At 40.8% G+C, this 14,092-nt stretch overlaps 1 protein-coding gene across 1 annotated transcript in view; it reads left to right on the forward strand.

Moving 5' to 3' along the window:
• Nucleotides 1-11,630, forward strand: part of prkd2 (protein kinase D2) — a 42,490-nt gene extending 30,860 nt beyond the window's left edge. The window contains exons 2-19 of the mRNA XM_031860597.1: nucleotides 1,270-1,408; nucleotides 1,658-1,789; nucleotides 1,935-2,134; nucleotides 3,204-3,387; nucleotides 3,489-3,560; nucleotides 3,753-3,770; nucleotides 3,926-4,085; nucleotides 4,168-4,279; nucleotides 5,055-5,132; nucleotides 5,217-5,526; nucleotides 5,983-6,035; nucleotides 6,136-6,208; nucleotides 6,544-6,650; nucleotides 7,608-7,769; nucleotides 7,968-8,066; nucleotides 8,248-8,515; nucleotides 9,168-9,253; nucleotides 9,867-11,630. Coding sequence (XP_031716457.1) covers nucleotides 1,270-1,408; nucleotides 1,658-1,789; nucleotides 1,935-2,134; nucleotides 3,204-3,387; nucleotides 3,489-3,560; nucleotides 3,753-3,770; nucleotides 3,926-4,085; nucleotides 4,168-4,279; nucleotides 5,055-5,132; nucleotides 5,217-5,526; nucleotides 5,983-6,035; nucleotides 6,136-6,208; nucleotides 6,544-6,650; nucleotides 7,608-7,769; nucleotides 7,968-8,066; nucleotides 8,248-8,515; nucleotides 9,168-9,253; nucleotides 9,867-10,091 — 2,478 coding nt within the window. The 3' untranslated portion in view covers nucleotides 10,092-11,630. The remainder of the gene's footprint in view (nucleotides 1-1,269; nucleotides 1,409-1,657; nucleotides 1,790-1,934; nucleotides 2,135-3,203; nucleotides 3,388-3,488; nucleotides 3,561-3,752; nucleotides 3,771-3,925; nucleotides 4,086-4,167; nucleotides 4,280-5,054; nucleotides 5,133-5,216; nucleotides 5,527-5,982; nucleotides 6,036-6,135; nucleotides 6,209-6,543; nucleotides 6,651-7,607; nucleotides 7,770-7,967; nucleotides 8,067-8,247; nucleotides 8,516-9,167; nucleotides 9,254-9,866) is intronic.
• The last annotated feature ends 2,462 nt before the right edge of the window (nucleotides 11,631-14,092 follow it).

The raw sequence follows: 14,092 nt of genomic DNA on the forward strand, positions 1-14,092 counted from the left end.
GAGAGAGAGAGAGAGAGAGAGAGAGAGGGGAGAGGGTGTGTGTTGCTGTTTGTACGGAGGGCGTGTCTGTTGGTAAGTGAGGCTGAGGTGTTTGTGTGTCATTGTGTTGTTCCAAGGTGGAGACCAGGGTTCCCCTTCCTGTAAGTTGTTAGAGCTATGGGCAGATGAAGAATCCTCCACTATGGGAAATGCAACAACAAGAGAGACAGGGTGTGTTTGTATGTAGCTGTGGTGTCCTGTGTGGTGTGGCCACTGAAGTGAACCAGACAGCATTAAGTATTCAGGAGGGCAGGGTTTCCCTATGACAGCCTCCTTTGCTCCGCTGACTTCTGACTGACAGTCTCATCCCTCATATCTTTGGAAGGGCTTCATGGAAACACACGTGTGTGCGTGTGTGTTCTTGCATATAACTGATATGAAGATAGGATTGAGTTTCTCCTTTTGTCTTACTTTCCATATTAGCCAAGTTGCTTGATTTGTGGAATTCAGCCAGTGGTACTTGTGTATCAGTGGTTACACTTGTGTATGTGTGTGTTTGCATGGTTGTCTGTTTGATGGCTGCTATATGTATTCCAGGTACATAGAAGGGTATGATGTAATTAACTGAGAACAGACACGGGTATGCTGGGGAACATTTGGACTTCCCTGTGTTGTACCTGCACGTACCATGTTCACAGTGCTGAATGTGATGTTTCCAGATGCCACAGCAGATCTGGTTATTGTTAATAAAAAAAAAAAACAGAGCAGTGACTGTTTAGGATGTTTGGTGTAGTTTTGAGTATAGTATGAAGTAGATGTGCATCAGCTAAAAAAATAATAAAATAAATTATTACAAATATTCCAAGCAACCATTTAAAAAAAAAAAATGTTTTGTCATTATTTTGTATGTAACCCTAACCCTTATGAAAATGATGTACAAAAAAGCTACATGGTAGCGGCATGCCGTTGCTTACATTTTATGTAAAGTTGTACTGTACATTAGCCTAATATTTCATTCTTCAAGGAAAAATATTAATATGAACAAATTCTGAAATAAATATCCAATTTGACAATGTCATTCATTAAAATAATGTTTTGAATTGAAAACATAAATGTTCCAGCCTTATATGTGTTTGGCTCAGATTGTGTATTCACTCTTTGGTTTCGTCGGACTGAACATTTTCTGCCATAAGCTCACCATTTTAGCTTTTATTATTGACATCTGATATATTATTGGATTAAATAAAATGCAATGTTATTAACAAGTCCATTATACTTTCTCTCCTCTAGTTCCCAGAGTGCGGCTTCTATGGCATTTATGACAAGATTTTGCTGTTCAAGCATGACACAACCACCAACAACATCCTGCAATTGGTTAACGGTGCCACTGACATTCAGGAGGGAGACCTTGTGGAGGTGGTGCTCTCCGGTAAGTCACCAGCTCTCTCCTCTTTTCTCTGTTATCTCCCTTTTATTACTGGTGTTGCTCTGCACCACAACTCCTGAAATCAGTCCTTATCTTCTTACTTTACTACAGGTAATATCTTACACTTGGCTACTCTAGTAGTACAACTACTTCTTTTGTTTCAAGCTCTAATGCTCCGCTGTCAGGAAGAAAACCCTTTTTTCTTCCCTATCCTGTTTCCATCTTACGCCGTACACCTGGTTTCTCTTTTAGCGGCAGCCACGTTTGAAGATTTCCAGATTCGGCCCCATGCACTCAATGTGCACTCGTACCGGGCCCCGGCCTTCTGTGATCACTGTGGAGAGATGCTGTTTGGACTGGTCAGACAAGGGCTCAAGTGTGACGGTGAGGAAAGTAGAGAGATGGAAGTGTGAATAAGAAAAAGATGATGTCGTCCACAAGTTTCTCTGAGAAATGAATTGTAACACTCACCAAATATTCTCCACCTTCTCCACTCTTCTGCTCTGTTGGTCCATGCCGCCCCCTGCAGGATGTGGACTTAACTACCACAAGCGCTGTGCATTCAGCATCCCAAACAACTGCAGTGGAGCTCGCAAACGCCGTTTGTCCACAACCTCCCTGAGCAGCAGCCAGTCCCTGCGTCTCTCTACCACTGACTCAGTGTACAGTTTAGGGACGGCCTCCACCTGCGCAGAGGACACCAGCCTCGTTCGCTCACACACACAAATGGTACTGGTGGATTAATGCACACAATGCCCTGTTTAGGTCTAAACTATTAAAGTTAAAGAGCCTCTCCACTCGACAACATTTATTTGACCACATCTAACAGCTTTCCTTTGGTTATGTTGTTGTCACAAATTGGGTAAAGCCAGTTTAACTCTTTTTGTCACTTATTTAGAAGGTTTTAGGTTAAGACTGTAACCAATTATGTGATGGACTCCTTATTTTGTGATGGCAGTGAAACCACTGCTAACTTCCCAGAAGCAATATTCTGGTTGCTCAGAATAATACCCAGACTTTCCTTCCCAAACAACCTCCCCTGGAACTTCTTTCTAGCAAAGGTATACGAGGTGTTAAGATGGATGCCTCGAAAACCTCTGCAAAATCAAATGAAAACTGCCTGCATGACTGCATTCTACTAGAATTTTAACACTTAAAGTACAATGATCAGCTCAATCAAGAAGAAAAAAAACAATATAAGCAATTTACTAATTGATAGGGGCCCTATTAATCTATTGTAATTAAAGAAGAGAAAGGGAACTATTTAGAGAGGAAACATGAGCTGCTATCAATATGTTTATACTAACAATGTATCGAATGACAATGTAAAAAGGGCTTGCATGCATTGATTCATTTACAGAGAATTATCACCATAATCTGCCGCTCCTCTCGGATTTACGGAGCATTTTACTAAGTTTTAGCTCATGGCTTGCTTTCCGGCCCGCAACTTTACTGTTTTGGTTCACTACGACCGCTCTTGGTGTCGTCCTTAACTGCTGCATGCAGCTGCTTTTAGTGAACAAGCTCTAAAAACCCGCTGTACTCTGCACCAAACAGCAGACAGACACAGGAACATAGTGGAGCATTTATCACTTATAAAGAGTTGATAAAGACCAAAAGCTTAACAAAAAGAGAGTAAAATATTACACTTACAATCGTCATAATCCGTAACCGCTATAAAGATTGGACTTTTTTTTTAAATAAAATAATTATTTAGTAAGTACTTGCTGCCAAAAGTAGATAAGTGTCCTTACACAAGATGTAATTGATGATCTTTGTTTCCTTTCTATTCCACTAGCCACGGACCCCTAGTGACGCCCGGCGCTTCTACACAGGCCGACCAGTTCATTTAGACAAGATCCTGATGAGCAAGGTTAAGGTGCCGCACACGTTCGCTGTCCACTCGTACACGCGACCGACGGTGTGTCAGTACTGCAAGAGGCTTCTCCGAGGTCTGTTCAGGCAGGGCCTACAGTGCAAAGGTGAGTACAGACAAAGAGAGAGACTTATTTCCAGGGTGATGCAGAATATTAACTAAATCTATTATATGTAATATAATCAAAATGTGTTTTATTTCTCTCAGACTGCAAGTTTAACTGCCATAAACGCTGTGTGTACAAGGTTCCTAATGACTGCCTCGGGGAGACAATTGGAGGTGAGGGAACATAAAAATATATCACCATTCAAATGTCTTTATGACTCTGTTAACCCTCCATGGATTTGATGAAAGTATTTCATTTGTATCTGCATGTTTCCATTGGCATAACTAGGTCACTTTAATAACCATACATGATGCATTATCTAACGAGACTGAAACTCACTGGCACTCATGTTTTTATCTTCTCAGAAAACAGAAGTAACTGCGGTAAGTATCACCGGTACTCCGTATTGATGCATGTACAGCTGTAGTCTTCTTATAGAGGTCGTAGTTGCAGTCATAGTGGTAGCAAGCATTTTAAACTCATACTCACTTTAAATCAAGTTACCCTAAACCCCTTCGCTCCTCTTCTTTCGCCCCAGATTTGTTGAGTCCCAGTGCTGACCCTGAGGTGCCCATGGACTACAGCAGTGAGTACGACGCCTCAGACAAGTCTTCAATAGATGACTCAGACGAGGCCTGCAGCATCCCTGGGTCCTTTTCTCCTGACAACAACCAGGGCGGAACCAGCGGAGACCAGAGGTATGAGGAAAACCAAAAAAACGGTGCACACAGAGACTAAAACATGCATTTTACCTACCGAGTTCTGTCCTTCTTCTTCTAGTGTTTACATCCCGTTAATGAGGGTGGTGCAGTCGGTGAGACAGACAACCCGTCGATCCAGTACGGCTATTAAGGAAGGATGGATGGTTCACTACAGCAATAAGGACACACTGGTAAAAACATTACCCATAACTCCCATGCTATCCCCTATAAACCAGTTCCCCTGAATAGTACCTCTGTCATTATGCAGAGGGCTGAACATACAGATTTAAGTCAATTTATTCTAGATGCACTTTCCTTTCTATGATTTACTGCAGAAAGTTTGTTTTGTTTACTTTCCACTCACTCACTCAGGCTTAAAGGACCTGCTTGTCATCAGTCAATTTTCTCTATTCGCTCCTCGCTCAACAGTTTAGATCCTTGATCATTCGGCTTTCTGTACTCTATTACTTCCTTTTTCTTTTATATTTGTGTGTGCATCTGAGCGTGTGTGTGCATGTGTATGGAAGAAAAAATTGATTGATGATGATGATGAGTCTCCCTGAAAACATAAGAGCACTCAGCATATGTGTGGTGAATTAATCCTAAAAGCTTTAAAAGTTTTCTGCCTTTTCTTTTACCTAATGTACTCTCTATATTTGACCTCAAGGCAACCTTGCTGCCTCTCTAGTCTTGTTCTTACTTGCTTTTCTTCTCTGGCTTTACTAACACCCTCCTTTTCTTTCTCTCATTTTTGTCTCCTTTCTCTTTGTTTCCACCGTCTCATCTAGCAGCTTGTGCTCCTGCTCGTCCTTGTTCACATCTGGCCACTCTTCTCTTCCTCTGACGTCAGGGCCAAACTTGAAATGCATTCGTATTGATCCCTGAACTTTCTCCATCCCATCCCTCAATGTCCTTTCTTACCTCCGTTGCCCCCACCTCATCCCACCCTACTCCAACCCCCAACAGAGAAAGAGGCACTTTTGGCGTCTGGACTGTAAATGCATCATCCTTTTCCAGAACAACACAACCAACAAATACTACAAGGTAAATATAGTTCATTCCATGAAAAGATATAATCTCAAGTTATTTATTCCAAGTGTGCAACCTCACTGGCCGTCCTTCTTGCAGGAGATCCCTCTGTCCGAGATCCTGGAGGTGCGTCCTGCCGGCAACTTCACTCTCGTCCCCGCAGGAACAAATCCTCACTGCTTCGAGCTCATCACAGGCACTCTGTGCTACTTTGTAGGGGAGGACCCCAACGCCCTCCCCACTCCGTCCCCCAGCAACCCCCAGGCTCTCCCTCCCTCCCCCAGCCAAGTAGCACCTAACAGCGGCATCGGGCGCGAGGTGGCCAAGGTGTGGGTGAGCGTCATTCGCCAGGCTCTCATGCCAGTCATCTTTCAGGATGCACCACCAGCTGAGGGAAACACAACTCACAGTAAGTTGAGCACAGCCAAATGCAGTTCGTGCAGTTTTTGGTTTATTATATTTACTAAATGGCACATTTCAGCTTGAGATTTATGGATGGGCATGTGTGTCCAAGACATTGTTTGCTGTTCCCGTGTCACGAGCCAACTGGCTGCTCAAGAAACTGTGGACCAAATGTGAAAAAACAACTTGCCAACTCTAGTTGACTAACTGGAAGAGTCTGGTCTTTATCACGCTCTTAATGAAAAACACCTTGATGAAGGCCCGGTGCCAAAATGCATTGGTCAAATAAAGTTCATACGTTTCCAGTAAGCTCAATTGTTCTTTCACAAGTGAAGTATGTTGAGCTGAGGTTTAGCCAAGTTCTCCTTTTTTTTTAGCGCTGGAGAAAATACCATGAAATACATGTGAGGTATTAATACTTGACTGTGTAACCTTTTCACTGTTCCTGGTTCTGTATTTCCAGGACAAGCTTCTATCAGCATATCTGTGTCCAACAGTCAAATTCAAGAAAATGTGGTATGACTTTTAGAACATTTTTTTTTAGCAATTTCATTCAATCTTTAGATGAATTATGCATGATGAGATGAATGTGTGAAAATGTTTTGCTTTCCTACAGGATATTGGTACAGTGTACCAGATTTTTGCTGATGAAGTGCTGGGATCGGGGCAATTTGGAGTAGTGTATGGAGGTATGTACAGTAGATCTGATTGCTGTATTTTGTGAAGGTCTAACTTAATAGGTTAAAGTGCTGTATAGGAAACAACTGTTTCTAAAGTTAAGAAACGGGATACAAGACAATACATCACAAATCCCTCAACCATAATACAATACTGATGCATGAGTGAGTATGGGTCTGTAACAGGGAACTCCAATTTCACACACTCTGCGTTCGACAATGTTAAATCAATGAAGTGTTATTTTATGTACATTGCAAACTCTGGATGACAGGGCCCAATATTCACATCTATGTGATGTTGAGTTCACAACCATATTTTTAATTTGATACTCCCATTTGTGCATCAGGAAAGCACAGGATTTCGGGCAGGGATATAGCTGTCAAAGTCATCGACAAGCTTCGCTTTCCCACCAAGCAGGAGAGCCAGCTGAGGAATGAGGTGGCCATACTGCAGGTAAACACACACTGTAGCTGTAAACGGGTATTATATATATATATATATATATATATATATATATATATATATATACTAATGCTGACAGCCAGGTGCTTTGCCATTTTTAAAAGGAAAGGAAAACCCCCACACTCAATAGTACTTATGGGTTTTTTAACAGGACAATAGTATCAAAGCACTAAGACAATCAGTGAGGAAAACATTAGCCTGGGCTCTGCAGTTTAACAATAGCCTGATTGAACATCTATAAAGATCAGAAAGGTCAGATTGCAAAGGTCAGAGTTATCTGATAGCTGCCTCCTAAAGTTGCAGCTTATGTTCCCAGTGATGAATCATCATCATCATCATATAAAATTATTATAAGAAGTGATTTCAGCTCGTCCACAGTCATTTGTAACACTTATTTTGTGTATGATATCTGCATTAGATGTTCTACTTAAAAATGAAGGGATAATTCAGTTGCCTTTTGAGAACACAATTTCTCAATCAATTGCAGTACTGAAAATCATGCTTCATTACTCATTTTATACTCTTTGCTTATCTTTTCTTGCCGTAGAGATATGGGAGAGTCCAAATTCAAATCAATTATTCATCAATCAAAAGCCTGCCAGAATATAGTCAAAACTACTGTCAAGAACAAACAAAAAGGCTGTTTGTTGAGTTAAAGGCTCCACAACTTATAGATTTACAACTGATTTATAAAGTCAAAAATAGAAAGTATCTAAGTTTCTGAAAGCCAGCATGTTTGAGAAAAAAAGGTTGAGATTAACGTTAACGTTTGGAAGAATTCCCTTTTTTTAAACTTATTGTTTGTGTAATCTCTTCCCCTGTTCACCACAAACTGCCATGCACTTCCTGTCTATCACACTGTTTACTCTGCTCATTCATTTTTCAAGCAAATCTGCACGTTTCCATATAATCCTGTATCCCCCTCATCTGTTCTGGTCCCTCTCTCAGAGTTTACGTCACCTGGGCATTGTGAACCTGGAGTGTATGTTTGAGACCCCGGAGAAAGTGTTTGTGGTGATGGAGAAGCTGCATGGTGACATGCTGGAGATGATCCTCTCCAGTGAGAAAGGCAGACTGCCTGAGAGGCTCACTAAGTTCCTCATCACACAGGTGTGTATGCACCCTAACGACGAAGGGATTTGTTGTGTGTGTCGATAAATGTCTGCCATGACATGGAATGTGTTACGGTTGCTGCATGATATACGTCATTTTGAAAGTTCTTTTTGTTGTTTTGCCGTTGTAGTTACGTCAAACTAATTCATATCCTGTTTTTGCGGTTGCGTTGTGTGTGTATGTATGTGTGCGCAGATTCTTGCAGCTCTGAGACATCTACACTTTAAGAATATCGTTCACTGTGATCTGAAACCTGAGAATGTGCTGCTTTCCTCTGCTGATCCCTTCCCCCAGGTACACACAAACACACACACAGTACACACACATTCTCATTTTGGATTTTACACTCTGCAATGAGTAATTCACAGCACTTGTATTGCGGCCGCTCAGACATGTTTCCTCACATCTATATATACACTGTTCTCAAATGCCTCTCTCTTAGTTCACCACTCCTCTCATTTTCCATTCTACCCAGGTGAAGTTGTGCGACTTTGGTTTTGCTCGTATCATCGGCGAAAAGTCTTTCCGACGCTCTGTAGTCGGCACTCCGGCCTACCTGGCTCCGGAGGTTCTGCTGAACCAGGGCTACAACCGCTCGCTGGACATGTGGTCGGTCGGCGTCATTATGTATGTCAGCCTGAGTGGGACATTCCCCTTTAATGAGGATGAAGAAATCAATGACCAGATCCACAATGCAGCCTTCATGTACCCTCCCAACCCCTGGAAACAGATCTCCAGTGATGGTAAACAATGAGGGGGAGGGACAAGAGGAGATAGTTTACACTTAGTTGCCACTTTATTAGGTACACTCTGCTACAACTAATTCAGTCTAATACAACAGCCCTGCAATACATCCTTCTTCGTGAAGGTTTTCATGTCAAGTTTCTGTTGAAACTGATTTAGAAAGATGTTGATTGAACTGTATGATCATGTTGGAGGATGTAGTTTATGGTGCTGTTAAACTGTATTGAGTTACACTGAGAGGTGTTTGTTTTAGTTTTTACGCCCTATTTATATCAATGAGGGTAGGCTGAATAACATCTAAACATACAGTTCAACAGCACCACAAACCACATCCTCCGGAAAAGCAATATCTCTCTCTGAGTGTGTATGAGGAAGGTTAACATGAACTGTCAAAGCAGGACAAACCTTTACAAATTCAAATAGATTTAGTAATAGAGCCCTGATGCATGTTAAGCCACTTACTGCAGAAACTCGGTTATTCTCTTCATCATGATGTCATCTATTTCCTGTTCATCGCATTTTATTTCTACCAAAACTACATTAAGAGATCAAATTGTTCAGATGAAGTTGCAATACAAAGACATCGTCTCTTTTTCTGTCACTATTCAATTTAACTTTATAGACCGATCCGTATACTTTTTGTGTTTCCAGCAACCGACTTGATCAACAACCTGCTGCAAGTTAAGATGAGGAAACGCTACAGCGTGGACAAGAGTCTCAGCCACGTATACTTGCAGGTAGCATATATAGAAACTACTCGTATGCACACACAAACATACACATTGTTTAATAAATGGTTTAGTCTCTCTGACACTTTTTATAACACTCTCTGCAACCATTATTCCCCAATTCAAAGTATAGCAAGGAGCACGTTTTCCAGATATGGTGCCTGCCAATCACCTGCACCTTTTTTTTGACTTCTGCAAACCCCTGAATATAATTTGTGGCCATTACAGAAATGGAAAATATAAACACCAGGAGCCTGCACTTACAACCAAGTGGTGAGACAGAAGCTCAAGGCTGATATTTGAGAACTTTATAGAGGACCATTTAGCTCAGGTCTTTAATGCGTACAGGTCATCTTTCTCTGTCGGGTTAAACCAGTCCACTGTTGTTGTTTTGGTGCAAGAACGTCCATGCATTAATAAAGCTTCAGTGTCAGGCAGTCAGACCAGTCGAGGGTTATCAAGTTCTTACTCACACACATACAGATGGATACACACACGCACTGTCTTAAGTGATTACCGGATGATGTGCTATAAACACATCAAAGCCCATTAAACTTGAATCTAATTTTAGGGTTCCTGAAACTGAAATTTCATCTGTTTATTCCCGTTTCTCATGTCTCAGGACTATCAGACGTGGTTGGATCTGCGGGAGCTGGAGAATAAACTCGGCGGCCGTTACCTCACCCATGAGAGTGATGACAGCCGCTGGCAAATGTTTGCCCGGGAACATACTCTGCCTTACCCTGCTCACCTTGTGCCTCCTCCTCCTCACCCCGCCTCTGATGACGAGGAGGGCGGGGAGGATGCAGATATGAAAGGCCTCACTGAAAGAGTCAGCATCCTCTGACGAGAGAGAGAGAGACAGAGGACTCAAGCTTATTTAGGAAGGAGGAAGGAAGTAGGGAGAGGGAGGGAGGATTGGGATGGTCGACCTAGAGCCTAACAGAGACAAGTTGTATGGTTTTAATGAGAATAGGGTCCAGCTGTCAAGACTTTCACAGCACAACATCTGTTTGGCAGCACTCAATTTTACAGCAAGAAATCCAATGTATCTCTTCAGGCAATGACTTCCTTTCTTTGCCTCTGCTGTTATTGGTCGTCTTTCATCTTTTGAATTGTTGGACAATTTTCATGGTGAAGACGGCTCGACTCTGTGCGGCTGACTTGGGCAGTTTTTACATCAAACTTCAAATTAGAATATCTTGCACAAATAAAGAGCGGCGTGTTCTTTTCCTCCAACCGCAAGATGCTTATCACTAAATGAAGCAGGAAATGCCCAATCTCCACAGGTGATAAAGAAGTAGTGTAGGTGTGTTTGTATTGAGGTGTTTTTCTAAACAAATAACGGTGACGATTGAAAATGAAACTGCCTCCCATTAAAAGAGAAGTACCATTTTGGTTTTGGTGTCATTTAATTGGACTGACAGGAATGACAGTCTCTTTTATGTCTTCAGTAAAGACCGGTTCAATCTCTTTCCGGTGACGAAAGACTTCCTCTGTGCTGGTAATTACTAATGTGCAGGCATGAAGTCAAACCCATTTACATTCACAAGTGCATCCCCATAATTGAATGTCCTGTGGTGAAAACTGGAGATATTGATCTGGTGGCAGCATATCCTGTGGTAATTACCACGAGCAATTTCAGCCACAATAGGCTCTTAGAAAAAAAACACGTGATTGAACATGTCATTTCGGTTTTAAATGAACTCAGCATTGAGCTGTCCATTACCTGAGTCGCCCACTCTCACCAATCAGTTATGTATTTAAATGGTGAAGAATAATATGTCCTCACAGTTGCGTGTACATAAGATTCAAATACTGCCAATGAAAGGTTTTTTTTATACACCTGAGCAGGTAAATGGATGCTTCGACAACACAGCTACTTGTTTACTGTTGTTGACAGCAGACCCCTCCCTATGATATAAGTGCATAAACAGACAGCTTGGATTACTGAACTACATTTTGGAGAGTGTATTTAGTTTGATTATTGACAGCCTGTCATGTCAATATGTTGCATGTCTCTGTGAAGTAGTAGAATTATCTAGATACAATAGAAAACATACTGTAGTGATGATGTTATACCCATGTGTAACCTGAAGTTTATGTAGTTGTCAAATGTGCGTAGACTATATACCATGTTTGAAAGGTCATACTAGCCTTGGTAATGGATAATACAAACCTTGAACAATATTCTTTTTTTTGTCTTGGATGTTTCATGTATTCATCCGTACATAACTGTCATCTACAAACAGAGAAAACACACAAAACTGATCACTCATGGATATGTGATGATGAGTCAATATTAACATGTTTAAGAAGGAAGGACCATTACTGTCGGTCAGGTTTAGGACCTCTTATTATGCAGAAATAAAATACAATGCTAGTCTGACAGACTGTTATTGTGTCCTTTACTGAAGAAGAGCAAATTATAACAGATATGTCAAATTTAATTGCTGTTTAAATGTACATACATTAGGGCCAATGCAAATGTTCAAGAATGCATGCAACATGGACTTTAGATATGATGGATTTATGTTTGCATTCGAGTAGACACAAAACTTCACTCGTATCCGTCGGAGGACAAAGAATTGATTTATTTTCTTTTACGCATATTACACCTCACAGACTGAGTGGCACTCAAGGACCCTGTGGCTATAGAGGCAAAGGGAGTGAATTGGTCTCCATTATGCGATGAGCGCACTTCAGCCAGCTACTCGGGAGGAAATACACCCTTATTTCCTCCTACACTACACCAATCATCATTGCCAAGTCCAACAACACAAAATGAAATAGTCTTTCTCTTTGTCTCCTGTTGTTTTTCTAAGTGTGGGCCGGTTTATCACTATCCCGTCAGCTACACCTCCACAAGCTTTGCCCTGGCCAAGTGGCAGTGGAGACCTAACATTTAATAAACAGAAGAGATCCAAACCTTGACATGTGTAAACATATAGCATGACTACTCGGATGAGAAAGTGTTCCATTTAACAAATTAGAACACTTCTTCTGTTCAATCTGAGCTTGAAAATGAGACTGAATTGCCATTTTGTTGAATAAATCTGAGGTGTGGATGTTGATTCAGAGCTCTAGAATTAGGTTAGTTCAACTGAGACATACAGTTAAAACTAACCTAATGTTAAAGAATATGACTGGTAATATTCAATGTCACTGTTATTCTCAACAAACCCCAGTAAAAGACTGTAATAAACATGTTCTGATTCATATAGGATACTATACTTCCCTATCCTTGCCCTCAACCCATTGAGTCACATACTGATGATCGGGTAAAGCAACAATAAATATGTCATCTGAGTTCATCACAGCACAAAACATTGTGGTGTTTTCAAACCCGAGCTAAATTTGAATGATTAAAAAAAAGCAGGCAATGGCACCAGATGTCGGCAGGTCAGGAGGATGAAGGCCGGGGAGAGAGAGTTGACAAGCGGTTCATCCCTGAATCCCAGATGTTTCAGAAAAAAGGTTGTTAAAACTGTGAGGGGATTGGTTGTGATCCTTTAGCTCTCCATCAAGGGAGCTCTTCACAAGATTAATCCACCTCGTCTTTGTGTCATCATTGTTGGATAACTTAAATATGGTGAGTGTGCTTTTTTGCATCCAGGGAATATGCATTGGCAGGAAGGCATAGCTAGCTAGATAACTGTAGGCCTTGGTAAGTACTGTGTTGTAACTCATGATTGAGCAGCAGAACCACTGACGCTACAGTCTTCTTTTTGATATAGTGTTAGGGGAGGGGTTGTGTAGGCCCGCCCAAAAAATCCTCAACTCAAAAATGGTGAAAGACAGTTTAACGGTCCAACTCCTCAATTCAGTACTAAATAATTCACAATAAGTCGTTTTTCTGCATGTTTTCAGCAATTATTTTGACGTGTATAATGTTTACAAACAAATCACTGATTATACTTTACTGGGACTTTAAATATTTAAAACGGTTTACAATATATATATATAGTTGTATTTATTTTTTAAAAGGCCAGTAAACCGCTTAAACCGCTGATCACTGTAGTTTTTAGCAAATGTTACTCAGAAAGCAATAAAGAGCACATTATTTGGGGACTATTTTCGGCAGCACATTTGGTGCTTTAGTGAGTACTTTACTTTAGTGAGCAGAAAGGTTTGTGTAAGTATCGACTTAAAATAATCTATGGTGGCCATGTTCAGTTTAATGAAGGAACATCTCACCTGGCACTCATTGATGGGTTTTGAAACGGAGTTTTATGGCATAATATATAAATAATAGTAAATAAACTATTTCCGGCTTTGGCTACGCAGGCAGTATACTTGTCAGTGCGGAATCAATTAATTTGTTGGTTTTGGTTGACAATAAGTATTTTTTTTAAATTTGTTTCCATTAAGTCAGCCAAGCTCAGTAATTCTGCTTCCTAAGATAACCATTAAACACTGTCAGTAACCACAGACAAAACAAAACCTTGTTAGCTCTGCAAATGTTTTTCTGTAATTGCGTAACATGATCACGATTGCACTTTTCTCATCAGCCATTATGAAAGCAGAACCATTGACCTGCAGTTTGGCCATCAAGTACATTAAACGGCTATGGGCCAGCTGCTGAGCTTGCCCTTGCAGTCAGGCATAATGCATTTTGAAAGAGAATAAATCAACAGTCTAAAACAATTTGCAAAATTGCAGAACATTTCCGGTTGTCAGACAGATGCAAAACCAAAAGGCACACCAGAACTCATCCCGCAGCACACCAGTCTCTCTTTACAAGAACTAAGCTCTAAAACTTTAGATTAAGAAGTTTAGGATAAAAAGACACTTTTATTGTTTTTATACAAATATTCTTTATCCTACACATTTACAAAAATACAGAAA

The sequence above is a fragment of the Anarrhichthys ocellatus genome, unplaced genomic scaffold (genome assembly GCF_004355925.1).
Source record: "Anarrhichthys ocellatus isolate YVR2014 unplaced genomic scaffold, GSC_Weel_1.0 scaffold24, whole genome shotgun sequence".
NCBI lineage: Eukaryota > Metazoa > Chordata > Actinopteri > Perciformes > Anarhichadidae > Anarrhichthys > Anarrhichthys ocellatus.